Here is a 27,200-nt window from a genome sequence, read left to right on the forward strand (position 1 = left end):
TAGAAGTCGCTAAATGACGCCATCGCCTAATTTGCATAATGTGCATGTAATTATAATGGACGCTGTAGGAGAGAGGAATAATGTCGTGGGAGAGACAAAAAGTGGTTAAAAAACACCCTAAATACGTTTAGAACTGCAAATGAACTTTCTTCTGTCGATTCTTGTTTTTTATATCATAATTCCAACCCTCTTCCCAGTGCTTGAAGTGGGCCGGAACGCAGTTCTGGAACTTCTGTATTTTCGTCTTTTGGGTTCCGCCACTTTTTTCTGCGTTCCGGTACTTACTGAAACTGATCCGACGCAGCGACAGTGGCCCGAGAATAGACAATATCACAAGACCGATAAAAGACTACATTACCCACGAGCCACGACAGTGTCCTATCATATGCATCCACAACCAATCGCATCAGCTTTAGCCCTAGTCTATTGTTAGGCCTACAAGTATCACACTGGTCTGGTTCATGTTGTTTTAATGATTTTTCAGTACTCCATTTGTGAATTAGAAAAAAGTAGCCTATGCCTATAGGTTATTGCTTGGAAGAATGATTAAATTAAAATAGTTTTTGAACCAACACATCCTAAAGACTTGATTTTTTTTTCACCGCACAAATGTCAAATGTCGGAAAATTAGAGTTCCTGCACTTATTTTTTCCCACTTCAAGCACTGCTATATCCGGGCTTGGGACCGGCAAAAGTGACCCCAAAGAGACACTCTGGCGGAATGTCATAGAAACTGTCATAATTTTTTGGCAGGAACAGCCAGTGGTGGCTTCGCGCATGCGCAATTCATTTGAAGTCTGGACGCAGAAAGGTGAACATTTCTTGCTCTGACTGCAGCTGGGTGGGGCTGCTGCGTGAGGACTGTCCGCCTGTGAATGCTTTGGGACGGGAGGCGAGCCCACGGTAGTACCCGCTGCTCGGTGTGGAGAGTAAGAACGATACGTGCTTCCACGTCAGAGTCTCCAAAAGTCTCTAATAACACTAGAAAAAGTCGCTAGATTTGTCGCTAGTCGCTTTTTTGAAAACGAGTCGCCAGAGAGGTCTAAAAACTCGCTAAATATAGCGACAAAGTCGCTAAGTTGGCAACACTGCGTGACACTTTAGACTCTAACGCTCACCTAATAAATGTTACGACGAATCTGTATTATTCCATTATAAACCTAATATTATATATGTCAAAAGCATTGTGGTAGTTTGCTAACCCTACAGACTATTTACAAGGTAATAGAACTTTTACATACATAATAAATGCGTTTGCATTTGTGTGCAGACTTGTCTCGAACTAAAGTTGATAACCCCGTAAAGTACGTTCTTAAGATGTCGTGCCAAATGGCTTGAGATGGTGAAAAGAACACGGCGTACTATTTTGCTTTGGAGAATAGAAACTACAAAAAACGGCCTTTGCTGGCTCTTACAATTGATGGTGCACCTTGTACGGACCCTGAAAAACGTCTCATTTTGTGTCGCATTTTTTAAAAACTTGTATACAGTACTAATAAATGTAGTGAAGTAGACTGTGGTAAATATTTGAATGGAAATTCGGAAGCCTTACACGTAATTACTGATGATGCTAAAATTAATTGTGATGCAAACTTAATCTTGGATAAGGTCACTGAGGCTGTTTTTCAACAAATAAGTCCAAATCATATGGCACTGATGAATAATGAGTGAAATTTAATTTACACTTTTTGGAGATTATTAAAAGTCCTTTATTTTAATGCTTAATATAGTTGTGTCAACTACAAGGAACTTACTGCAACAGTGAAACAATGTGCATTTTTATGTAATTCCCAAATCTGGTAAAGACCATTTATTTATAGAAATGTGGTGCCCAATTACTTTTGTTAAATGTGGACTATAGACCTTGGTTTTTGCTATAAGACTAAAGCAGGTATTGGATCAAATTATAAATGAATCACAGTCAGGCTTCATGACATCATCACATCAGCAATAATGTCAGGCTTATTAAGGATCTTGTGGACTATGAACATTTAATTGAAGAAGACTCTATTCTGTTTTTAGATTTCTAAAAGGTATTTGATACTATTGAGCAGACATTTTTGCTGTAGTTGTGGATGTTTGGTTTTGATGAGGCCTTTAATGGCATAGTGGGCATGGTCTTCAGAGACATTAACAGTTCAATAATATTGCAGTCCTCCACATCAACGAGATTTAGGATTGAAATAGGGTTCAACAGGTATGCCAAATATCACCCATTTTGTTTCTTATGGTATATCTTATAGTATAGTATAGTAGATAATAAAAAAAATTTCATCCAAGGGACATAAGAACATAAGATCATAAGAACTATACAAACGAGAGGAGGCCATTCGGCCCATCGAGCTCGCTTGGGGAGAACTTAACTAATAGCTCAGAGTTGTTAAAATCTTATCTAGCTCTGATTTAAAGGAACCCAAGGATTCAGCTTGCACTACGTTATCAGGAAGACTATTCCATACTCTGACTACACGCTGTGTAAAGAAGTGCTTCCTTAAATCCAGTTTGAAATGTTCTCCCGCTAATTTCCACCTATGGCCACGAGTTCTTGTATTTGAACTAATGCTGAAGTAACTATTCGGTTGAACAGCATCCAAACCTGTTAGAATCTTATAGACCTGGATCATGTCCCCCCTCAGTCTCCTTTGCTTGAGGCTTAACAGATTTAGCTCAAATAACCTTTCCTCGTATGACATTCCTCTAAGACCAGGAATCATTCTTGTGGCCCTACGCTGCACCTTTTCTAAGGCCGCTATGTCCTTTTTAAGATATAGTGACCAAACCTGTACACAATATTCTAGGTGAGGTCTCACCAAGGAATTGTATAATCTTAGCATTACCTCCCTTGACTTAAACTCCACACACCTGGAGATATACCCCAACATCCTATTGGCCTTTTTTATTGCTTCCCCGCACTAGCGAGAATGATACATGGAAGCATCAACATACACACCAAGGTCTTTCTCATAATCAGCTACCTTTATTTCAGTAGGTCCCATAAAATACCTGGACTTTATATTTCTGCTCCCTACATGGAGTACCTTACATTTGTGGCCAGGTCATGTGATGCGACACTCTATCACTCTCTTTTGTAGGTGGCTTGGCATGTACAAACTTTTGATTGATACTGTAGGAATGAGGTACAGGAGCTGGTTGCACGGTGTAATAGTCACAACCTTGCTCTAAACATTAAAAAAACTAAGGACTCAATAATGGACTTTAGTAAGACAGCATGACACAAGCACACCCTACTCTACATAAATAGTGACGCAGAGGAGAGGGTCTACAGTTTCAAGTTCTTTTGCCTGACAGTCACTAATGAGCTGTGCTGGAGCACCAATACCACCAGAGTAAATGGAAAAGTTCAACAATGCATCCTCTATCTGAGGAAACTGAAGAAAGCAAGCCTCCCTGCTTATCGGTAATGATCACAAGGTGCACAAAAGCAGGCTGGCAACTCTGCAGAGGGTGATAAGGATAAAATTGAACCCTGCGGTACCACACTATGAACGCAGGCCCACTGTGACATCGAGCCTCTTATAACTACTCGCTGCTTCCTATCCGTTAACCAGTTATCAATCCAAGTCGCTACAGTTCCTAAAATACCTGTCGCTTTGAGTTTAAGTGAGAGCCTCTTGTGGGGAACAACATCAAAAGCCTTTTGGAAATCTAAATAGATGACATCATAGGCCTTCTTATCATCAACTTCCTGAGTAGCTTCCTCAAAGAACTCCAACAGATTTGTTAAACAGGATCTACCTCTCCTAAATCCATGCTGGCTATCCCTCAAAATGTTATTTGAGTCCAGGTAATCTACCATTTTCTCTTTGATTATAGCCTCCATAACTTTACCAGTTATACAAGTTAGACTGATTGGCCTATAGTTTGACAAATTACTTCTATCCCCTTTTTTGAAAATGGGCGTTATGTTGGCATGCTTCCAATCAGAAGGTACCACACCTTCAGATAAGGATTTTTGAAACAGTAATGTTAAGGGTCGGCAAATAATATCCCTCATCTCTTTTAACACTATAGGTAAGATGCCATCAGGGCCCTGTGATTTATTTATTTTGAGCTTAGCTAGGCTTTGCAAAACATCAGCTTCAGTTATATACACTCACCTAAAGGATTATTAGGAACACCTGTTCAATTTCTCATTAATGCAATTATCTAATCAACCAATCACATGGCAGTTGCTTCAATGCATTTAGGGGTGTGGTCCTGGTCAAGACAATCTCCTGAACTCCAAACTGAATGTCAGAATGGGAAAGAAAGGTGATTTAAGCAATTTTGAGCGTGGCATGGTTGTTGGTGCCAGACGGGCCGGTCTGAGTATTTCACAATCTGCTCAGTTACTGGGATTTTCACGCACAACCATTTCTAGGGTTTACAAAGAATGGTGTGCAAAGGGAAAAAGATCCAGTATGCGGCAGTCCTGTGGGCGAAAATGCCTTGTTGATGCTAGAGGTCAGAGGAGAATGGGCCGACTGGTTCAAGCTGATAGAAGAGCAACTTTGACTGAAATAACCACTCGTTACAACCGAGGTATGCAGCAAAGCATTTGTGAAGCCACAACACGCACAACCTTGAGGCGGATGGGCTACAACAGCAGAAGACCCCACCGGGTACCACTCATCTCTACTACAAATAGGAAAAAGAGGCTACAATTTGCATGAGCTCACCAAAATTGGACAGTTGAAGACTGGAAAAATGTTGCCTGGTCTGATGAGTCTCGATTTCTGTTGAGACATTCAAATGGTAGAGTCAGAATTTGGCGTAAACAGAATGAGAACATGGATCCATCATGCCTTGTTACCACTGTGCAGGCTGGTGATGGTGGTGTAATGGTGTGGGGGATGTTTTCTTGCACACTTTAGGCCCCTTAGTGCCAATTGTGCATCGTTTAAATGCCACGGCCTACCTGAGCATTGTTTCTGACCATGTCCATCCCTTTATGACCACCATGTACCCATCCTCTGATGGCTACTTCCAGCAGGATAATGCACCATGTCACAAAGCTCAAATCATTTCAAATTGGTTTCTTGAACATGACAATGAGTTCACTGTACTAAAATGCCCCCCACAGTCACCAGATCTCAACCCAATAGAGCATCTTTGGGATGTGGTGGAACGGGAGCTTCGTGCCCTGGATGTGCATCCCACAAATCTCCATCAACTGCAAGATGCTATCCTATCAATATGGGCCAACATTTCTAAAGAATGCTTTCAGCACCTTGTTGAATCAATGCCACGTAGAATTAAGGCAGTTCTGAAGGCGAAAGGGGGTCAAACACCGTATTAGTATGGTGTTCCTAATAATCCTTTAGGTGAGTGTATATATTAGTTATAGACGATGTTGGATTAGTAATAAGAACTGGTAAGTTACTAGTGTCCTCGACAGTGAATACCCGTGCAAAACTATCATTGAACTCATTTACTATGTCAATGTCGTTTTCAATTATAAGACCCTTACTATCCTGCAGATTAGTAATTTCAGCTTTTAGAGCTCTAAAACTGAGCTGTCACTCAGAAATCCATTAGCCAGTGGGAGGGCACTCCTAAAAAAACCCACCCATGCAAAAGTTTTGGGCCAGAACAACAAGCAAAAACTCAGGCAGTGCAAAAGTCAGGCAGCGTAAGCAAAATAGCTGGTAATGTAATGAGAAAGCCAACAGCGCAAACAAGAAAGCTGGACAAACAAAAGGACATATTATCAAAAAAGTAAACGACCAATTATTTGTTTGCAAGTTATAAATTTTATTTAGAAATGACTTTTTTCTTTTTGCTTCAGTGAGTTTTATTATTTCTCAAAGTCTTGTTTTTGGTTGATGTTAAAAAAAGTTTCGATCAGTAATATTGGTACAAATTTGATTCCATAATAGCCCAAATGCAACTGTATTTTACATCCTAATTATGTTTTATGCCTTGAATTCTTTATCTAGATTTTACTTAATATATCTTGTGTATTTACATTTCATGTATTACTTTTTATATAAGAACTTCATGCATAGGTTTTTGTTTAGGCAACATTAATTGGATAGGTAAACTTGCTTTCAAGTCAGATATTTTGAACTCACCAGGAATCCAGACTTCTCTGCACAAGACAGGATTAACTGCGAATAACACTAATACTCACAGCTTTTACATAGTGTTGGCCAGGTTTGGCTTGTAGCATTCATTCTGTTGCATGCAGATACACAGAAGCATTTTGTTGAAATTGCTGAGTGACAGTTTATCATTTCATATTTCATCTTTAGGCATTGGTATTTGTAAATATTGTAAAGTCATTGTCATTGAGTTTTAAGTTTTTGTTTGTTTAATTTTCATGTTCTGTGATTTTTAGTGGGCCTAGATTAGTTAGTTAGCTTGCTAACTGAGCTGTGTACAGTATGTGTTCAGGCTGAGCTAGAGGCTTTGAAGTAATATGGCAGACACTGTAGTTAATGCTGACTTCATTCTAAGGAAGTCCCTTGGTGAATGAGAGCAGAATTTACATGCAAGTAGCTGGCTTACTAAAATACCTACTGTGTACAGCATGGTCCCCTCATTTTAAAAATCAACATCCACCACTGTCTGTAACAGGCATTGATTTTTCTGATCAGAAAGTAAGGGAGACTGGTTCTGCGGGGGCTTGATTCCCACATTCACTGTATGGGTGTATATACATAGTCTGCATGTTCTTTCTGTGTTGTGTTTCCCTGGGGTTCTTCCCACAGCACACAGATATGTGTTTGGGGTCATTGTTTCCTTTGGATGGACACTGGGGTTGTGGAGTGACATCCCTACCAGAGTCCCCTGCCTGTGCTCTCTTCACAAACATCATTAACCTTTCTTTGGCATCATCCTGTGTCACGTCACAACAATAATAATAATTGATACTTTATTGATCCCCATGGGGAAATTGTCTTTACACCTCTCTCAACTTGCTCTTTGGAGAGTAAGCTGTCCGCAAGGGGCAGCCCCCTGTTGGGGCACCCAGGGAGCTGGGGGTTAAGGGCCTTGCTCAAGGAGCTGCAGACATTCTGAGGCTGGGTTTGAACCAGTGACCTTCTGATTATAGGCACACAGGCTTAGCCACACGTTGCCTGCTTTAAAACATCTACAATAATTCCAGTTCCTGAACAGTCAGTTGTCACATGCCTTAATGATTACAGGCCTGTGGTACTCATATGTGTACCTGTCAAATGTTATGGTTATGGGGCAAATTAGAAGTCTTGAACCCTTGACGGTTAGGGAGCATGTATACTCGGCCACGTACTCAGCCCATTCAGCCATGTGGCAGCCCAGGGAGCAGCAGAAAACAAAAGCGACTAAGAGGTACTAAACCTTGAGACACACAGGGAAAAGAATGGGATGGCCAGCAACACCTGCTGGCCAAACAGGGAAACAACAGACAAAACAGGGACTGATCCTGATACACCAGCGTTTCACAAGGATGTGTGCTTAGCTCATTTTTCTATACCCTTTGCACACATGACTGATCTCTTGTCTGTGACTCTAACCTTATTGTCAAGTTTGCAGATGATACCACAGTTCTTGGTCTTATAACAAACAATGATGAGTCTGCATATACATGGTTCAAATTTCTTGGTCGGTAGAGTGATCTCACCCTTGAGCCCTTGAACAAGGCCCTTAACCCCAATTGCTCCAGGGACTGGCTGACCCTACTGTCTCCTCTACGCCAGTTTCATAAGGTGGCTTCCTGAGATGTTTTTCCAGGTGTCCTGAAGGAGATCCCACACATATTCTGAGTACTCATTGACAAATTTTCCTTCACTTTCTGGCCAAACTCCTCCAAAACCATATCTACTAGTTTTTGGTCAGGTGGCCAGGTCATGTGATGCGACACTCTATCACTCTCTTTTGTAGGTGGCTTGGCATGTACAAACTTTTGATTGATATTGTAGGAATGAGGTACAGGAGCTGGTTGCACGGTGTAATAGTCACAACCTTGCTCTAAACATTAAAAAAACTAAGGACTCAATAATGGACTTTAGTAAGACAGCATGACACAAGCACACCCTACTCTACATAAATAGTGACGCAGAGGAGAGGGTCTACAGTTTCAAGTTCTTTTGCCTGACAGTCACTAATGAGCTGTGCTGGAGCACCAATACCACCAGAGTAAATGGAAAAGTTCAACAATGCATCCTTTTATAAACACACACTGTCCCACCATGTCCCCCACCACAAGATCTCACTACCTGTAGGAAGTGGTCTTTCTGGGTTTGAGAGGGATCATTTAACAAGTTTAAAATCATATGGGTTGAGAAAAAAATGTTCATCCATATTTCCGACAAAGAGTGAGATTTCAAAACCGACAGACAGCTCAGTACCTCCGGGCTATGCAAATGTCTTGGCCACACCATCCCCACCTTGGCCTGCATCATTATTTGACCAATGCTTTCTTTATGAGGACCTGAGTCATTACAATATCTTGATTTTATTGCCAAGAAAGAACACATAAGAACATAAGAAATTCACAAACGAGAGCAGGCCATTCGGCCCATCAAGCTCGTTTGGAGAAAACTGAACTAATAGCTCAGAGTTGTTAAAATCTTATCTAGCTCTGATTTAAAGGACCCCAGGGTTTTAGCTTGCGTTACACTAACAGGAAGACTATTCCATACCCTAACTACACGCTGTGTAAAAATGTATTTTTTCAAAAATTCTTTTAAAAATGTTCTCCCACTAATTTCCACTTATGGGACATGGAAGCAACAACATACACCCGAGGTCTTTCTCATAATCAGCTACCTTTATTTCAGTGGAACCCATAAAATATCTGTACTTTATATTTCTGCTCCCTGCATGGATTACCTTACATTTATCTATGTTAAATTTCATCTACCAGGTATCAGCCCAGTTGCTAATTAAATCAAGATGCCATTGTAACCTCTGTGCTGCTAGTTCAGTATCTGCTACACCACCCAACATGGTGTCATCTGCAAATTTAATCAGTTTACTGTATGTATTGCTGTCAATATCATTAATGTAAATTAGGAACAATAGTGGTCCTAAAATTGAACCCTGCGGTACCCCACTATGAACGCAGGCCCACTGTGACATTGTGCCCCTAATAACGACTCACTGCTTCCTGTCTGTTAACCAGTTTTCGATCCAAGCTGCTACAGTTCCTAAAATCCCTGCAGCTTTAAGCTTAAGCAAGAGCCATTTGTGGGGGACAACATCAAAGGCCTTCTGGAAATCTAAGTAGATTACACCTCGGTTGGCCGTCCCTGCCGGCTGTGCGGGGTCGGGGATGGGGGACTAATCTGGACCAGTTGGGGATCTGGCCCCGGTGCCGGGGGGGTCCACTCCTGGCACGCCCTTATTGCTCCCCTGGGCCCAACACCACATTTCACACAACACTAGGGCTTGATTTTTTACTTGCATGTTAGACACCACATGACACTAGGGCTGAGGAGGTGGGTTGAGGCAGGTGGGGCTTTGCCGTCTGCCAGCGGTGGGGTGCCCATGCCTCAACTGCTCGCCCACTTTTTGCACCTTAGTCATATACACAGTCCCTATTACATTAGGGCCTTGGGGGTGCGGGGAGGGGGATGGGGGACTCTGCCATCTGCCAGTGGTGGGGCCCTCATACCCGAACCCCCTCATACCCACTAATTTTAATGCATTGTAGACATAAACACACAACTCTCTCACACATATACATGCACACTTCACACCAACATGGGTCGGGGAGGGGATAGGGGCTGAGGGGCCCCCCCTAACTCTCTGTCTCTGGCCCTGCGCGGGTGGGGTGGCCCGCCGGGTAGAAGATCCATCATGGGGGTTTCGGGAGGCCCTGGCGGGTGTGGGCGGCCTCATCTCTTGGGCCGCGGGCCGGGTGGTGCTTGGCTCTGCTGCGCCGTGGTGGGGCCCTGGCGGGCAGTCCGGAGAATCTTGGGACGCTCTGGGCCCTGCTAGGCGGATTGGGGGGTTCGGTTTGGGCTGGGCGGGGGGTCTGCTATGGTGTTAAAAAGTCTTGTGTGTTCAATTCATTACAGTATTTTCATAGCACTGACAATTATGCAGTTGACATAATGCACGTACAGTATGAGCTTAAGCTGGTCTTTCAGTATCTTGTTAAAAATGGGTATATCTCTGTAAACACATTGATTTATAGGATACAAAGCTTCAATTATGATTACACAGAACGTAAAAACAAATCAGCAGCATTGAAACTAGAAGATAACAGCAAACAGCTTGGCTTAAATGCTATTCAGTCTTGGTGTCTTCTTCGCAACACTCCCCTGTTATTTGGTGATATCATTGAAAGGGACAATAACTACTGGAACTTTCTTCTCCTTCTCATACAAATTGTTAATATTGTATTCTCCCTCATTGTAAAAGAAGGAATGATATGTTATTTAAAACATTTGATCTGTGATCATCATAATTTGTTTAAATCATTGTTTCTGTCACGCCCAGCTCCGTACGATCCTCGTGTGTGCCACGACCCCTCGTTACCTCGTGTTAATTCCTGATTGTGATCACCTGTGTCCTGTTATTTCTGGCTAGTTTGATGTATATGAGTCTGCGTCTCCCACTGTCTCCCAGATCCGTCATTGTATTGTAGCGTGTAATGTCAGTCTGTTCTTGCCTACCATTCTGTCAATTAAACCCCGTGTTCCTGATCCCTGGCTCCCTGCTCCTTTGTCTGCGCTCCGGGCGCTACGCACCGTGACAGTTTCCTGATAGAAAGTTAATACCCAAGTACCACATGATGGTACACTAGCCAAGATGCATTAAAAAAATTGGCCCACTTATTTATATGTGGTGCATGCGTTTCGAGGCTAAACATAATTTTTTTAAAAGGTCTGTAAAAAACTTCAAAAATATCACTAAATCTTTAGTAAAACAGCATCAGCGCCAATTGGAATTTTATTATGAGAATTATTATTTTTAAAGATTTGAGTATGGTCCTACAAAATTAAAGCACTTTGTAAATTTAGGAGCATTTACAGATGTTTCAGCTACCAACTGGGTCAGAAATTATGGTACTGAGTATCAAGTTCATTTGTTCATAACCTCTGGAACATTCAATGAACTCCCTGTGTTCAAAAAGATCTGCAAGATCATACTACATGAAGAGAATGCTTACATGATAACATCTAGTGTAGATACACTGTACTTTGATGACCACTTCAACGCATACTGTATTGAGGAGCAAAATGTTGAATTTACTGTCATGTGCTTAGAACAGCTTACTTATTTTAGACTTTTCGACAAGCAATACTCTAATGAGACTGAAACCAGAGCATATATATGGAAGTAAATTAATGACAAAAGTCTTTGATGAAAAAAAACACGTTGAATTACACTTATCAATAAAAACGCATTGCATTAATGACGCTTTGAATTTTTGGGGACTGTAATTTAATATGTGTATATAATAAACGTTAAACATTTCAACTGAAAAAATTTCAATTGTAATTTCATTGCTTAAATATTCAGTACAAAAATATTCGGCTTCCAAAATTCAGTTCCAAAACATACGTATTTTAAAGTGCATGTTTATAATTCAACTACATGAATTCAGTTCATTTAATTTCGCCTCAAAATAAATTTCAAAAGAACAAATTCAGTTGAAAATATTCCATGTGTTTAATTCGCATCTTTATTATTCAAGCAGTAACATTCAGTCCTCTTATTTCTGCTTTACAATATTCAGTCCCGTTATTTTCGCTGTTTCCAAATATGCTGCCAAAAATTCAGTGGTTTAAAATACGATCCGAAATTCAACCCTCTACATCCGGGACTAGCAGGATGAGCAATAGATTGCCGATAGAGTTCTCTTCGGGAACCGCGGTTAAAATGGAGCAAGCGGTAAGTACAAGTACTGATGGACTTGGCAGCAGATTTTCGTTGATTGTGTTACTTACTGTATGTTTCTTGTCGTTTACTGGTCAATACGATAACTTTTTGCGCCCCCAACTAATAGGTTTTTATGTAAGTAATTCGCTAGCTGCATTAATTATCACCAAACTTATCTTGCTAACGTAAGATGCCTGCGGTCAACTACAAGGTTCGCTAGCTTGCAAGCTGGCCAGCTAGGTAGTTAGGATGGGATAGTAGTCGACTTGGGGACTGACAGGTCCGCCATGTCGGCGATGACAGCAGAAGGGACCTTAATAGCACTTTGAAAGTATGATATGCTTAATTAATTAAGGAAAAGACGGTGAAGATGAAACGGCATCCGACAGCTAGGGCTGGGCCGTGAAATATCGCGTCGCGTTTATGAACATTCATATCGTCATCAGTGTATAATATCGTAATAGTTATAATGCACTATTTATACAAATTCCATCAAGGTATGAGTCAGTTGCTGGCGCCCTTACCATTAAACCAGTCACACGCGCCATATCTATTAGTAATACAATTTGGTCATCATAATGATAATCAGAAAACCTCGAAACCACCTGTTATATTTTATTGTTTTCTATATATGAATTTTATAATATGGGCATGGTGAAAATCTCTGAAAATATTGTGATATAATTTTTTAGGACATATGCCTATTGTATGATAGAACCTGAACTAGCATTGCAATAATGCAAACTTTGTAATGGTTTATTGGTTTGAAGCTGTGAATAGCCTGTTTCTTTAGCTGTATATAGTAAATGACAACTGGCCAGAGTCTTGGTTCTGCTTGTTGCAGTGACCAAGGAATGAGATTCTAGTCAATTTGTCAAATTATCTGAATGTACCCATGTTGTTTGTGGTACAAGGGAGGCAGTGAAGAAGTACTGAGGTCGGCAAGACACCTTATGTCTCTTCTGTCAAATTTTCAAAGACAAGGAAGTGCAGGACCTTCTACCAGTCGGGATAGTATCAGGTAAAATTTCATGTGTTCTTCTTTTTAATGTGAGAAAATCTCAATAAAGTAATTAAGTAATTTTGTGAATTTCCATTTTAATGTATGTCTGCAGAGCGAATAGACAAGATGGCCAAAACGAGAGAGCGGCATCTGTCCAGGCAGAAATGACAAGGTGGATATATAACACTTTCATGCATTTATAACATCAGAGGCATTATAACAACAACTGCACTGCCAGTTACTAATTTTTCTTCAACAGGTCATTTCCTGGATTGTTTTTGAGTCGGAGAGGAAAACGGCGCTTTACTGGAGTGTGTCCTGTGCCCAGTAAACAAAAACCATTTAATGTCATGTTCCACCTGCTGCCAACCCAGTGTGAACGAAGTCCTAGTGGTCCCGAACAGCTGCTCCATGCCCAGGCAGGATTAGGACGGAGAACTGCCACCTTGGATGAAAGCATTACACACGAAGAGGTCAGGGAATTACTATTCCAATACCTTGAACCACTAGACCAAATCAATCAGAATGTTTAGGTTAGTTCACAGTAGCTTGATAAGTCATCATTTACACCAACAGTAGCATTTGTGGTAGCAATTGGATAAATAGCATTGAGTTGTTTTATCATTTACAGTTATGCGATATCCTTATTGAGCTGTATCCAAAACTGGAAGGAATAAGTGGTGGATGGCTCCTGTACAAAGCAGGAGGTAATACTGCCTATCCAAAACAAAATATAATGCAATTTGCTGATTTTGTTATCTTTTGTTATGTATAATTTTGTTATACTGTATAATTCTTGTTGTTATGACTTCTAGGAGGATGGGGAAGTCGTAAACTCATCCTAGTGGCTCCTGCAGACTGTGGATATACAGGCAGGATTATAAGATCTGCAAAAACAGGAGAGAATTCAGTCCTCTACATAGCTCCTCTTCAGGAGGAGTTGGATACTGCACCTTTGCCAGCAACTTCTGAAGCCTTCCGTAACATGCCTAAGGCACTGTGCAAAAAGTGTAACATGTCTTATCCGCTCCAGGTTCTAACAGAACATATTAAATCATGTTCTGTTGTTGTGGTGGATGATGACGATGACGATAGGGTGGAAGATGGGAAATGTGACACTAAGCACATCACTGAAGATGTGAACAATGTACAGGTAGGCTGTTTCAGTACTGTAAAAATGTAACTTGTAGTTAACTTATATCAACTCATAAGTATAGACTGTATGGTCTGTCATTTTAAATTGTTTAATTGCTAAATGTTTACATTCTTAATCATCCATTTTAGATATAATTTGAGAAAACATAGGCAAAATATGGTAATTGATTAATGCATTTGAATGTCAGCATTTTTCATTTAAATATTTTTGTCTCCATCTACTCTTTTTGTAATTTATCATTTATTATAGACCTGTTGTCCTATATGTGAAAAAGAAATGCCTCTTGATGTGTTGGAAGTTCATGCAAGTGGATGTGGGGAAAGGTATACAAGACATATTGTATGAAAAATGTTTTCTACAACATAAAACTACCATATGCCTGAATACATAAAAGTTAATTATGATTCCTAATACTGTTTTTTTTTTTGTGTGTTTCCTTTTCCCAAATTGTAGAACAATGGAGGATGAAATGAACATTTCAATGGAAGTGACTCATTTGGATAGTGGTGGCTAATTTGTTTAATCTATGGTTTCTCTAATTGACCACTGCTTAGAAGAATGATGTGAATATTACCATTGTATTTGCTATGGCTGCTATGCTAAGGGGTTTGTGCTTTGTGGCCCTTCATGAACTTGTGTTAAACAATGACAAATGAAGCAGAAAAGAAAACAAAATATCATTCATTGGTGATCTAAATCAATTTTAACACAACTTGATTTGGAAGAATATTTAAAGAAATTGTGATTCCCTTCCAGATTGGAAGACTCACCCTGATCCTAAAATGGCTGCATACTTGTATACTTGTGAAATCCTCCGTCTCCATGAGACAGGGAAACCTCTTTTCATGTACATGGATTTGAGATCAAGCACTGAACAACAGGAGAGGGAACTGATAAATTTCTACAAGCAAACAAACATAGAGTGGGCATGTCCCGTTAGATGCCAACTTCAAGGTGAATTGTAAATTAAGATGTGTTTGTCAAAGTGTGTAGTTTGTATTGTATAGCTTTATGCCTGATTTGGTCCTTGTCTTTTAGGAGACGCTGCAATTGGTGATGGAGTCACGAGGCACTTTTTTTCCATAATTCTGGAAAAACTCAAATATGGTTTCAGTTTGAACATGGGTATGCACTGAAATACAGAATAATGTGCCTTATACATGACACTTGTTTAGTAGATTTTCCTGTTGTGAACTTCACTCTGTAGTTTGTGTCTGACACCTGGATTGAAAAATGTAATGTTTCTTTGAACAGGAAACACAGGAATAACTTGCTTGTTTGAAGGGCAGCCAGACCACTTGGTGCCGTCCTCATCCCAGTTCCTAATTGAAAGCGACCTTTTCCTAGTGGCGGGCAGAATGCTAGGCCACTCTTTCTTGCATGGGGGCCCACGTCTGGCAGGGGTCAGCAGAGCTTTCGTTCATGTGCTACTTTTTGGTTCACATGATACAGCCACACTGCAATTGGAGGACTGCCCAGATATTGATCTGCGAGAAACCATCACCTTGGTATGTATATTTGTAGCTGCATGGCAATTATACACACAGTATATATCAAAGTATATATTCATATATTTGCTCTTTGGAGCTTGATGGACAGTCTCCATTGAATGAGGACCAACACAGAAAAGTATTGGAACTTTGTCTCTCTTGGGATCTGCCTGGTCCAACAGAGGAAAACAGAAGATGGCTTTATGAGCGCCTGCTGTTACATGCGGTAAATTTAATTGTAGGAATGCAAAGTTTCTCTTCTAATATTTGTCATATTACATCTCATTAAGGTTCTAATCACATTTTTATACAAGTTGTATGAAAGTATACAGGCCTGTAATCTTATTTGTAATCTTTACATATTTATTGTAAACCTAGATATCTGTTGGTCTGTATTCCTGGTTGTGATTTCTGAGCTAGATGATGTTATATTGTATCCTGATCATGGCTGTTAGCAAAATGCTTACAGTGATTTTAAAGGATACTTGAAATGGTACTATGGTAGTCTGATGTGGTATCTTTTATCCTTCTATGGCACATTATTCTCTGCTCCTTCTCTTTCGATCTTTTTTTATGGATATCATTTGTGTGTTTTACTCCCATATGGTCTGTAGACCTTTAATTGCAATGTGAGAATTAAACTAATTACTGTGCAACTGAATTTTGTCATGAGGATAAGGTGTGGATGTTTTTCTGAGATTTGAGGGTATAACAATGAGCACTTGCCTATTTGCTGTTTTCCTCTACACAAGTTATCTATCAACATTGCTTTCTGACAATTTTTTTATAAATCTAAAAACTCATTTGAGTATGTTTATATCACGCAAGCCTATTGAATATGGGAATTAAATCAGTTTCCATATGTTTATGCATATTGTAGGTTCTTGGGAGAAGAACCCGCCAAATAAAACAAATCAGACGACGACTGAAGGACACCCTGGTTTGGCCTCTTCTTACTGAGAGAAAGGATGTGGTGTTCTTCCCAATGGAATCTGAGGATTCATGCACCCCTGATGTAATGCTTACTTCTGGGTGATCTTTATTTATCAGAGAATGGAACAGTTATGTTCCTCTCCCTTGATACAGACCGTCAAATGCCTTATAGCTGTGCTGTTGGTAATGGGAAGCCCACAGCTGACTCGTGCACTCATTTCTGTTAATGCTTTAGATGGTACTTTCCCATGTATCCTGGCCTAAAAACTGTGACGGTGTAAATGATGATGACAACGAATGCTCACCTGATACAGTGGAACAGATCTCAGGGTACTTGAAGCAATTCATTGAGACAGGTATGTCCTTTGCAGTATCAGGAAATCTTAGTAAGTGTATTTGTGCCCTATGTATGTATATTCTATGTTAAATAGCATAAGCCTACTTTACATAATTTCAAGTTGTAAGGAGACCAATGGTACTGACATTCATGTCTCTTCCTGCATAAATATGAGCACTTCAGTGATGCATCTCATGGTTGTCTCAAAACTAAATATCAGCATGTACAATTTATATTAAGACCATAGTTTTTTGCAGTCATATGTAGCAAAACAACTGAGGAAACAATATGCTGTAAGATCTCATTGTGTAATAAGAATGATTTTATGTAATGCCAGCATCCAGCAAGGACCTAAAGAACCTTTTAAAGTTTTTAAAGGATGGGAAGTTGCAAGGGAAGATTTGACAGTGGAAGTCATGAATGGTGATCTCCCAAGATCCTCTACCTGCTTCCATATCCTGAGGCTCCCAGGGCACTATGCAGATTTCCAGTCCTTTAAAAAGGACTTGATGATGTGCATAGGCTCCTGCAAATATGGTTTTGGTCATATGTAATGTTTAAATGCTTAAATGCTTGACTGTATGGTACATGTTAAGTTTGCACTGATGGCACTGTGGTGCTGCTGCACTACAGTGCTGTAAGTTTTTGTTAGTATTTGTGCTACTGCTAGAGTTGTTATTGTACTATTGTATAGCAAGTTACTATACCATTCCTTAAAAATTTTCCAAACTAATGTTATTGTGACATTATACATACTGTTACTATGGAACACTACAGTGAAGCTGAATCATCATATGTTGCCAAAAAGAAAGCACTATAAGGTACAGTTGTTTATTTACATTACAGTAAATGTACTCACTGGATGTGCAAACAAAGTTCAAATAAAACAATGGTCTTTTTGAAAAAATAATACAATCTTCAGCTATTGCCTGGTCAAGCACTACTGACGGAAATTGGTAAAAAGACAAGTTTCATAAATGAAGTGACACATAATACAAAAATAAGCAAAGACCAAAAAAAAAAAATTACTCTATGAGAACTGACTGACAAAACTGGAGCGCAGCTAAATAAATGTCCCAACCAAAGGTCTGTGAAGGTGCTCTGGGGTCTACGGTTTCTTGAAGTGCTGCCATTTGTCCATCACTCAAGGGAGACTCGATTGTAGGAAGGATGAAACTGGAGTGTACATCAAGACTGAGGCCACTACTCTCCCAGTCAATGTGTGGTATGCTCAACCCCTAGAAAATTAAAATCCTTTTAGATCTTTGATCATTATATATCCATTGACTATGAAGGAATACTTACAATTCTTAAAGCAATAAATACTGAACTGCATGAATGTTAAATTTCTATCATAATGCAATCTTTACTAAGTATTTAACTGAACTATATACAAATATCCTGCTCAAAAGAGTTGGCTAATACTGTCAAGCCTGCAGTAAATACAGCATACCTCTATGTCAGGTTCAAGTACAGGATGATGGATACTTCCAATTGTCCATAACTGGTTTGGGGTCATGTTGCCCTCTGTGCGGATTGGGTGATTGTCCCAGGTGTCTCGAAAAAGATTCAGATCATTTTGAAGCCGTGGAAGAAACACATAGTGGCAACAGAAGATGTGAATCATGTCTGAAAGATCAAGGTAGCCAGCTTCTTCCAGGGAGTGTAGAACATCATAATATACATTCGTTACTGATGCCCAGATGTCTCTCCATAACCTCTCGATGCTGAGAAAATTGGTCAATTAACATTATCAGGCAAAGTACCCAGTTCACTGACAGGTTACATGTAGAGATGGATGAATAGTGGTAAAAATTAGCCAAAAGTTAAGACTGTCCAATAAGAGGAGGTTTGTTATTTTAAGTTATCTGGACAAACTGAAAAATCTCACTTTATAGAATAGGACTAAGAAATGCTGAATTAAACTATTTGACCAGCTTAACTCACCGCTGATTATGGACACTCTTCCCTGAAATAAAGCTGCCCCTTCCTGTCCCACGAACTGTAAACATCAGGCGAGCTACATCCACATTTTCACTACCCTGGTCACCTCGTACCCTACAATATAAAAAAAAAAATTTATGCATAGAACAGTTTTGAAGCTCACAGTCCAGTGTGTAAATTTAAGCTTGTTATTAAAGACTCGGGTGGTAATTTTTTAATTGAAGTTTTAAAAGTATGTCCATGTATTAAAATGTTTTAAGCATAAAACCTTATATCATAAAAAGTGTACTTAAGTGGGAAGCCGAATGTTTCCACAGATTCTTGGAAAAAATCCAGGGTAGTTGAAGCCCGGTTATTAGAAGCAGCACCCAGGTACATTATCTGTGTAAATAAAGTAAAAATAAAACAGAGGGCAAGCTGGTGATGATCCAACACATTATACAAAGGAACTAACACTAATTAAGCTTGAGAATTACCTTGCGCGAAAAGCCATCTATACCTCCGAAGATGATTATATTGTAACTGAAATATCACAAAGAAAAAAAAACAGTAGAAACATACACAACTCTCAGAGCAAGGCTTGCAAAATAAAATAAGGACCATCCTAACAAACATACCGAATCAATTTATGATTGGTGTCGATGTGCATCAATGCTCTGGGACTGGAGACAGAATATGTCCTTCGAATGACACAGCCAAGTTGTGTCATTCGACATATCACTCCAGCAGTATCCACCCGGTGCATGGATGCTCTAACGCGTTCAAACTGTACTTGATGTCCATGGGCCTGTAACGCTGCTCTCACCATTCTGTATCCACAATGTGGCATGCGTTGCTTAATACCTGTCACACAAGCATCTAACTCTTCATCAGAAAAACTGCTATATCGTGCCCTGACTGAGAGATTGCATTCTGCCATTCTTCTGTATATTGTGCGTGGGCATACTCCTAGAATCCTGGCAATGTAAGGAACAGACAAATTCATATCCAAGAGATTTGCAATGTGTTCTGGTGATATGATTATACGTGGTCGTCCCATTCGTCCTTGCTCTTGCTGAACAGTCACAGTGGGCATCTCCCTGAATGTCAGGTTTCGTTGGATTAATTGAAGCAGTTCAGTGACAGCCTGTGTTATATTATGTGGGATGGTTACTATGCTGGAAATTGCACTTAAAAAAACCCATTCCTGCGAGCAGACAAAGTCCAAGTAATCAAGGTCAAGGGGCTAACGCCCAACTGCATGCTCCAAGCGGGAGTGGAGTCTTTCCATCACATAGTTCAGCAGCAACTGCTAAAGGAAAAACAATACTTACAATGTACTTACTCTGTATCGAACACATTAAAAATGTATTAATATTTCCATAACGAAGCCTTAAAGTTTAAATCAGCGTGATAAATTTATGATAACGACAGTCAGTTATGAAAGCTGCTGGCAACAGGTTTAATGGTAAGGGCGCCAGCAACTGACTCATACCTTGATGGAATTTGTATAAATAGTGCATTATAACTATTACGATATTATACACTGATGACGATATGAATGTTCATAAACGCGACGCGATATTTCACGGCCCAGCCCTAGCTGTCGGATGCCGTTTCATCTTCACCGTCTTTTCCTTAATTAATTAAGCATATCATACTTTCAAAGTGCTATTAAGGTCCCTTCTGCTGTCATCGCCGACATGGCGGACCTGTCAGTCCCCAAGTCGACTACTATCCCATCCTAACTACCTAGCTGGCCAGCTTGCAAGCTAGCGAACCTTGTAGTTGACCGCAGGCATCTTACGTTAGCAAGATAAGTTTGGTGATAATTAATGCAGCTAGCGAATTACTTACATAAAAACCTATTAGTTGGGGGCGCAAAAAGTTATCGTATTGACCAGTAAACGACAAGAAACATAAGTAACACAATCAACGAAAATCTGCTGCCAAGTCCATCAGTACTTGTATTTACCGCTTGCTCCATTTTAACCGCGGTTCCCGAAGAGAACTCTATCGGCAATCTATTGCTCATCCTGCTAGTCCCGGATGTAGAGGGTTGAATTTCGGATCGTATTTTAAACCACTGAATTTTTGGCAGCGTATTTGGAAACAGCGAAAATAACGGGACTGAATATTGTAAAGCAGAAATAAGAGGACTGAATGTTACTGCTTGAATAATAAAGATGCGAATTAAACACATGGAATATTTTCAACTGAATTTGTTCTTTTGAAATTTATTTTGAGGCGAAATTAAATGAACTGAATTCATGTAGTTGAATTATAAACATGCACTTTAAAATACGTATGTTTTGGAACTGAATTTTGGAAGCCGAATATTTTTGTACTGAATATTTAGGCAATGAAATTACAATTGAAATTTTTCAGTTGAAATGTTCCACGTTTATTATATACACATATTAAATTACAGTCCCCAAAAATTCAAAGCGTCATTAATGCAATGCGTTTTTATTCGATAAGTGTAATTCAACGTGATTTTTTCATCAAAGACTTTTGTCATTAATTTACTTCCATACATATACTGTATAGTGCCATACTGTTACCTACTGATTAGTTATCAGATAACTCCTGTATGAATTATTGTTTTATTTACTGAATGTGGTGCACTTGTTTAATAAATGAAAAAAAATGTATGTGATATTGTTGTTATTATTATAATTATATGGATTTTGAGTTCATTGCTATATATATATAAAATGTTAAAATTAACATTATAACCGTGTTAAAATAGGAGTCACTCCTATAGAGTTGAAAAATAACACTTAGAGATTTGATTTCTGACACCCAACACAAGTGTTGATAAGATATAACTCTTTAAAGTGTTAAGTAGTGTTAAATTTTAACTATACCTGGAGTCATTGTTAACTCTTTTACATAGTCAAAATGCCAACACTTTTAAGAATGTTAAGATAACACCCTGGAGTGTGGACCCATATAGACACTTTAAAAGTGTTGAAATTAACTCTATTGGAGTTGATTTGGGTCTGTTGATTTTGCTGTGTGCCAGGGCTTTTGTATTGCACTCACCTAACTCTTTGCATTGGCTCTGGTCTCCCCTACTTTAGATAATGCACTTTTTTCCCCTACCCCTCTTAGGGTGTCCTACCTGGAGACCCAGAAGTCAAGATATTCTGCCTACCCTGCTGCCTGTGACACCTCTACTACCTGTCATGTCCTTCCAGCCTGCTTGCCCCTCTGCGTGTGATGTCTTCCTGCCTGCCCTGCTGCTGTTCCACTCTTCATCATGCCATCAGAAGCAGCACCAGCACTTGTGTGCTATCACCATCCTGCCACATTGACATATCTAAAAACTTTGACTGTATAAATTAGGATTTTGCCATCTTGCCCATTTGACTTCCTCTGCTGGCTTCTGGACAATGAGCTCCTTTGAATCTGGTTCCTCCCAAGGTTTCTCAAGCCTTTGCTCCCAAGTCCTATCATTGATGTCTATCCTGCATGTAGCCTGCCCCTCTGTACTCCCTGTTTTGATTCCTGTGTGATCCTGTTTCTTTCTGGTTTCTCTTGTTTGCCCCAACTCCTGCGTGCTTCATCATGCAACGAGATACAATGTGGTGCAAATGCAATATACAGATGAAGTTGAATCACATTATTGCTTTTTGTGGCCTGCCACATCACGGCTGAGTTTCTGTTTCTGTTGTTACTAAATGCTTCCACTTTGCAATAATACCACTTACAGTTGACCGTTATTATGCTCCTGTCTAGGGTTGGAGCCTAACAGCGTGGAAGGGAAGGAGGAAATGGGAAGGACAAGACAACCAGGGGCTAGGAGAAGGGAACACGGGACACAAAGGGAATCTTTTTTTATGGTTTTTATAGTTTTTTTTTCCACAGACACTTTACAAGCACTAGGTATAACAGACTTAAGGAGTGTCAAGGGCCAAAGAAACAAACAAAACACATCTACCGAATACAACTCCAATCAAAGCTAATCCTAAAAAGCAATCACTCCTTACACACACCTAGTGATAGACAAACAAGCAAACACACAGCCAAAGCAAATGTATCCGAGGGAATAACGAAGAGGCAAAGTCAAAGTACAGACAATAGATCAAAACCAGGCGAGCAGTCAAAACCGGGGTGAAGGGGCAAAGCGAGAATCGGAAAACCAGGGACAAAACAGTCATATACGAGAGCAATCACGCAAAGGCAAAGCGAAGGGAGAGTGAGCTAACAGGCAAGAAGTGAGCAGCGAGCACCCGAAGTGACGAAGCGGCGACCTCTTCTGTCGGTGAACCGGAAACTGCTCCGAAGGCAAGGGAGGCGGGACAGGTCGAGAAGGCGGAGTCGAAAGAGGAGCTGACAAATGGGCGAGTGGGCAGGACATCCGAAGAACCTGCAGGCATCATTCCGAAACTTACGGTGCGTATCTTCCTAACGCTACGTATTACATGACACAGCTCACGGCCCGTAACACCGTGGAACATCTAGCAGGGAAGAAATTTCACTAACTGACTTATTGCAAAGGAGGTATTTTATGAAAGTACCATGCTTGAATTTACTGAGCTCTTCAGAACAACCGATTCTTTCACAAATGTTTATAAACCTGGCTGTATGACTGGGTGCCTTACACCTGCGGTAATGGGTCTGAATGAAACAGCTTAATTCAATGATTAAGAGGTGGGTCCCAATACTTTTGTCCATACAGTGTATGTCTTCGCAACGCTGAAAGAAAAATAAAACAAAACTTTACCACACAAATCTGTGCACATGCAACTTTATATACAACATACTACTACGTATATCTATTCTATACAGTTGTGTTCAGAATAATAGCAGTGTGTCTAAAAAAGTGAATAAAGCTGAAAATCCTTATAATAGTTTTTATTTCCATACAAGCAAATGCATTGGGAACACTACAGATTCTATTCCAAATCAAAACAAGAAGAGAAATTCATCACATTTGTGTTTTTCTTTTACAGAAAGTGAAAGGGAATATTAGCCTGTTCAAAAAAATAGCAGTGTCCACATTCTTCTTTACAAACTCAAAGATTCACTGTATGAACTGAGATTTTATTTTCCTTTGAATCATTTAACTAATATTTAGTTGTATAACCACTGTTTCTGAAAACTGCTGCGCATCTGTGTTGTATGGAGTTGACCAACTTCTGGCACATGTGAACAGGTATTCCAGCCCAGGATGATTGGACTACATTTCTTGGTTTTGCCTCAGAAACAGCATTTTTGATGTCACCCCACAAGTTTTCTATTGGATTCTATTGCTAGTGTTATTAGTACTAATGATAACATCTTTGAATGTTTCACTCCTGTAGTGCAGACAGAACTCCTTCAGTTAATTTCCTCTTGCAAACCCAATACTAGCCTTGTTGACCCAATTCCCACCAATCTACTTAAGGAAATTGCACCACTGATTAGCACTACATTGTTAAACTTGTTAAACTCATCTCTTAGTCTTGGATATGTTCCTAAATCTTTTAAAATGGCTGTTATTAGACCTATCCTAAAGAAACCAAATCTTGAACCTAGTGACTTAGGAAACTATAGACCCATCTCAAATCTTCCCTTCATTTCTAAAATTCTTGAGAAAGTTGTTGCTCACCAGCTGTCCTCCTTTCTTCAAGATAATAATGCTAACGAGCTATATCAGCCTGGTTTCAGACCCAATCATAGCACAGAAACGGCCTTAGTCAAAGTGATAAACGACTTGCTTATGGCTTCCGACCGTGGCTGTATATCGCTATTATTCTTACTGGATCTAACTGCAGCATTCGATACTGTAGACCATAATATTCTTTTGGACCGGTTGGAAACATTGATTGGCATTAAAGGGACAGCACTACTGTGGTTTCGTTCGTATTTAACTGATCGTTACCAGTTTGTCCATGTAAACAATGAGTCATCCATAGCCACTAAAGTAAGATATGGTGTCCCGCAGGGATCAGTGCTGGGCCCCCTACTGTTCAATCTATATATGCTACCGCTTGGTAACATAATTAGAAATTACAGTGTTAATTTTCATTGTTATGCTGATGATACACAATTGTATATATCTGTTAAACCTAGTGACGCATCCCAGCTCTCTTCTTTAGCCGACTGTCTGCTAGACATCCGTTGTTGGATGGCAAGGAATTTCCTCATGTTAAATACTGAAAAAACTGAGGTTCTTTTAATCGGTCCTAAGGAGGCCCGCAATAAGTTTGTAAACCCCAACCCTAGCGGCCTCCCTACTCAATTTAAAACAGTGGTCAGAAATCTTGGTGTCCTGGTAGACTCCGACCTCTGCTTCAGTGCTCACATAAATAGCATTACCAGTACGGCATTTTATCATCTACGGAACATAGCCAAGCTTCGGAAGTTGCTGTCCTTTCAAGATGCAGAAAAACTAATACATGCCTTTATAACTTCTAGATTGGACTACTGCAATGCCCTCCTTTCGGGTTGTCCATCTGGATCCCTACATAAACTTCAGTTAGTACAAAATGCAGCTGCCAGAGTTCTAACAAAAACTAAAAAATTTGATCACATTAGCCCTATCCTGTCTTCCCTGCACTGGCTACCGGTCAAGTTTAGGATTGACTACAAATTATTACTATTGACTTACAAAACTCTGAATGGCCTTGCACCACAATATCTCAATGATCTTCTGGTCCCTTACAACCCTTCTCGCCTGCTTCGTTCACAAGGAGCAGGATATCTAATTGTTCCTAAAGTAGACAGGGCTACGGCAGGCTGCAGAGCATTCTCTTACAGAGCTCCGCAGCTGTGGAATGGTCTCCCGGCAGATGTGCGGGATTCAGGCACACTCTCGCTTTTCAAGTCTAGATTAAAAACGCACTTGTATAGCTTAGCGTATAGGAAACCTAGTTCTGGTTCCAGCTAGTCGCTCACTCCCAGTCAGACTAACAGTATGAGGTGATGAGCTGGGTGGGGATCGGTGTCATTGGCTTTGGATAAACTGATGCGTCAGTGCTGTCACTCTAGCTCTACACTAGAGTGCTGATGTTCAGGGAGTCCCCATGCCTGTGTTCCCGCCTGTCTCTTCCTCTTTCTCATGCTGCTATACTCAGATCTGCCGGAGCCTAGACGAATATTGCACTCGATCATTTTGCTTGCACTGCCTCTGGTTTCCTCAACTCTGGCTAATACACAATTATTCTTACTTCCTCCCTCACCCCTTCTGGGGTGTGCTCCCTGGAGCACAATGTCGTTGAAGAGTTTATGCCTCTGCGGCCTGCAAGACAACTACCTCCACCTCCAGCAACTACCCTCCAACCTGCCTGCCCTTGGCTCAACACGATGCCTCGCCATCCATCCTGCGGCTGTGTGTCTATTAATCCTGCCATCGTGCATCAAGCACCACGTGCCTGCACCGGTCGGCCGCTGCATTGAGACATATATTTCAACCTCTGTATTAGCTTAGTCATTTCATCTTGTCTGTATTAGCTTAGTCATTTCATCTTGTTTGTTTGACTCATCTGCCGGCCCCTGGAGGATGGGCTCCCCCTTTGGGTCTGGTTCCTCCCAAGGTTTCTTCCTCTTAGGGAGTTTTTCCTTGCCACCGTTGCCTTTGGCTTACTCAATGGGGGGTCCTTACGAGGCAGAAATGTAAAGCGCATTGAGACAATGTAATGTTGTGATAATGCGCTATATAAATAAAATTGAATTGAAAAAATTGAATTAAGGTCTGGGGATTGGGCTGGCCACTCCATAAAGTCAATCTCGTTGGTCTGGAACCAAGATGTTGCTCGTTTACTGGTGTATTTGGGGTCGTTGTCTTGTTGAAACACCCATTTCAAGGGCATTTCCACTTCAGCACAAGGCAACATGACCTTTTCAAGTATTTTGAGGTATTCAAACTCTGATCCCTGGTATGCGATAAATAGGCCCGCCACCGTAGTATTAGAAACATCCGCATATCATGATGCTTGTGCCACCATGCTTCACTGTCTTCACAGTGTACTGTGGCTTGAATTCAGTGTTTGGTGGTCATTTGACAAACAGTCTGCAGCCACTAGACCCAAAAAGAACAATCTTGCTTTCATCAGTCCACAAAATGTTGCGCCGTTTCTCTTTAGGCCAGTCAATGTGTTCTTTGGCAAATGGTAACCTCTTCAGCACATCCTTTTTTCTACAATGGGATTTTGTGGGGGCTTTTTGCAGATAGCTTGGCTTCACATAGACGTCATCTGATTATAACTGTACTCACAGGTATCTTTAGACTTTCTTTGATCTTCCTGGAGTCTTTGCCATTTTGGCTATTCTTCGATACATTTGAATGGTAGTTTTTCGTTTTCTTCCACGTCTTTTAGGTTTTGGCTGCCATTTTAAAGCATTTGCGATCATTTTAGCTGAGCAGCCTATCATTTTCTGCACTTCTGTTTTCCCCTTTCCAGTCAACTTTTTAATCAAAGTACGTTGTTATTCTGAACAATGTCTGGAACGACCCGTTTTACTCAGAATTTCAGAGAGAAATGCACTATAACCAGCATGTACAACATTTGCTGCCTTCCTTACTTAAATAAGGTCCATAATTGACACCTG

The 27,200-nt window shown here is 40.3% G+C and overlaps 1 protein-coding gene and 1 long non-coding RNA gene across 8 annotated transcripts; one reads left to right on the top strand and one right to left on the bottom strand.

Annotated features, from left to right (window-relative positions):
- Window positions 1-805: 805 nt before the first annotated feature.
- LOC111843328 (uncharacterized) lies at window positions 806-22,355 on the top strand. 5 transcript variants are annotated; one of them, XM_072702653.1, is made up of 15 exons: window positions 806-929; window positions 12,732-12,838; window positions 12,933-12,992; window positions 13,080-13,293; window positions 13,452-13,527; window positions 13,636-13,973; window positions 14,226-14,299; window positions 14,430-14,482; window positions 14,733-14,930; window positions 15,015-15,101; window positions 15,231-15,484; window positions 15,564-15,692; window positions 16,347-16,481; window positions 16,635-16,755; window positions 21,777-22,355. In XM_072702653.1, exons 1-15 carry the CDS (start codon window positions 876-878, stop codon window positions 21,977-21,979), a joined length of 2,103 nt encoding a protein of 700 aa, XP_072558754.1. In that variant the 5' UTR covers window positions 806-875; the 3' UTR covers window positions 21,980-22,355. The 5 variants fall into 5 exon arrangements, with proteins under 5 accessions (XP_072558754.1, XP_072558752.1, XP_072558753.1 ...); XM_072702651.1 differs by lacking the exon at window positions 806-929 and adding an exon at window positions 11,565-11,829 and having other exon boundaries at window positions 15,576-15,692; window positions 21,777-22,354; XM_023810821.2 differs by lacking the exons at window positions 806-929; window positions 21,777-22,355 and adding exons at window positions 11,568-11,829; window positions 17,074-17,620.
- On the bottom strand, window positions 17,554-20,977 carry LOC140580928 (uncharacterized). Of its 3 annotated transcripts, XR_011984069.1 has the most exons (6): window positions 19,298-20,977; window positions 19,157-19,202; window positions 18,970-19,061; window positions 18,684-18,794; window positions 18,190-18,463; window positions 17,554-17,974 (listed from the first exon to the last, which is right to left on the bottom strand). It is a non-coding gene; the product is annotated as an uncharacterized lncRNA (long non-coding RNA). The 3 variants fall into 3 exon arrangements; XR_011984068.1 differs by having other exon boundaries at window positions 18,190-18,794; XR_011984070.1 differs by having other exon boundaries at window positions 18,190-18,794; window positions 18,949-19,061.
- Window positions 22,356-27,200: the final 4,845 nt, after the last annotated feature.

This window comes from Paramormyrops kingsleyae, chromosome 19, assembly GCF_048594095.1.
Source record: "Paramormyrops kingsleyae isolate MSU_618 chromosome 19, PKINGS_0.4, whole genome shotgun sequence".
Lineage (NCBI taxonomy): Eukaryota > Metazoa > Chordata > Actinopteri > Osteoglossiformes > Mormyridae > Paramormyrops > Paramormyrops kingsleyae.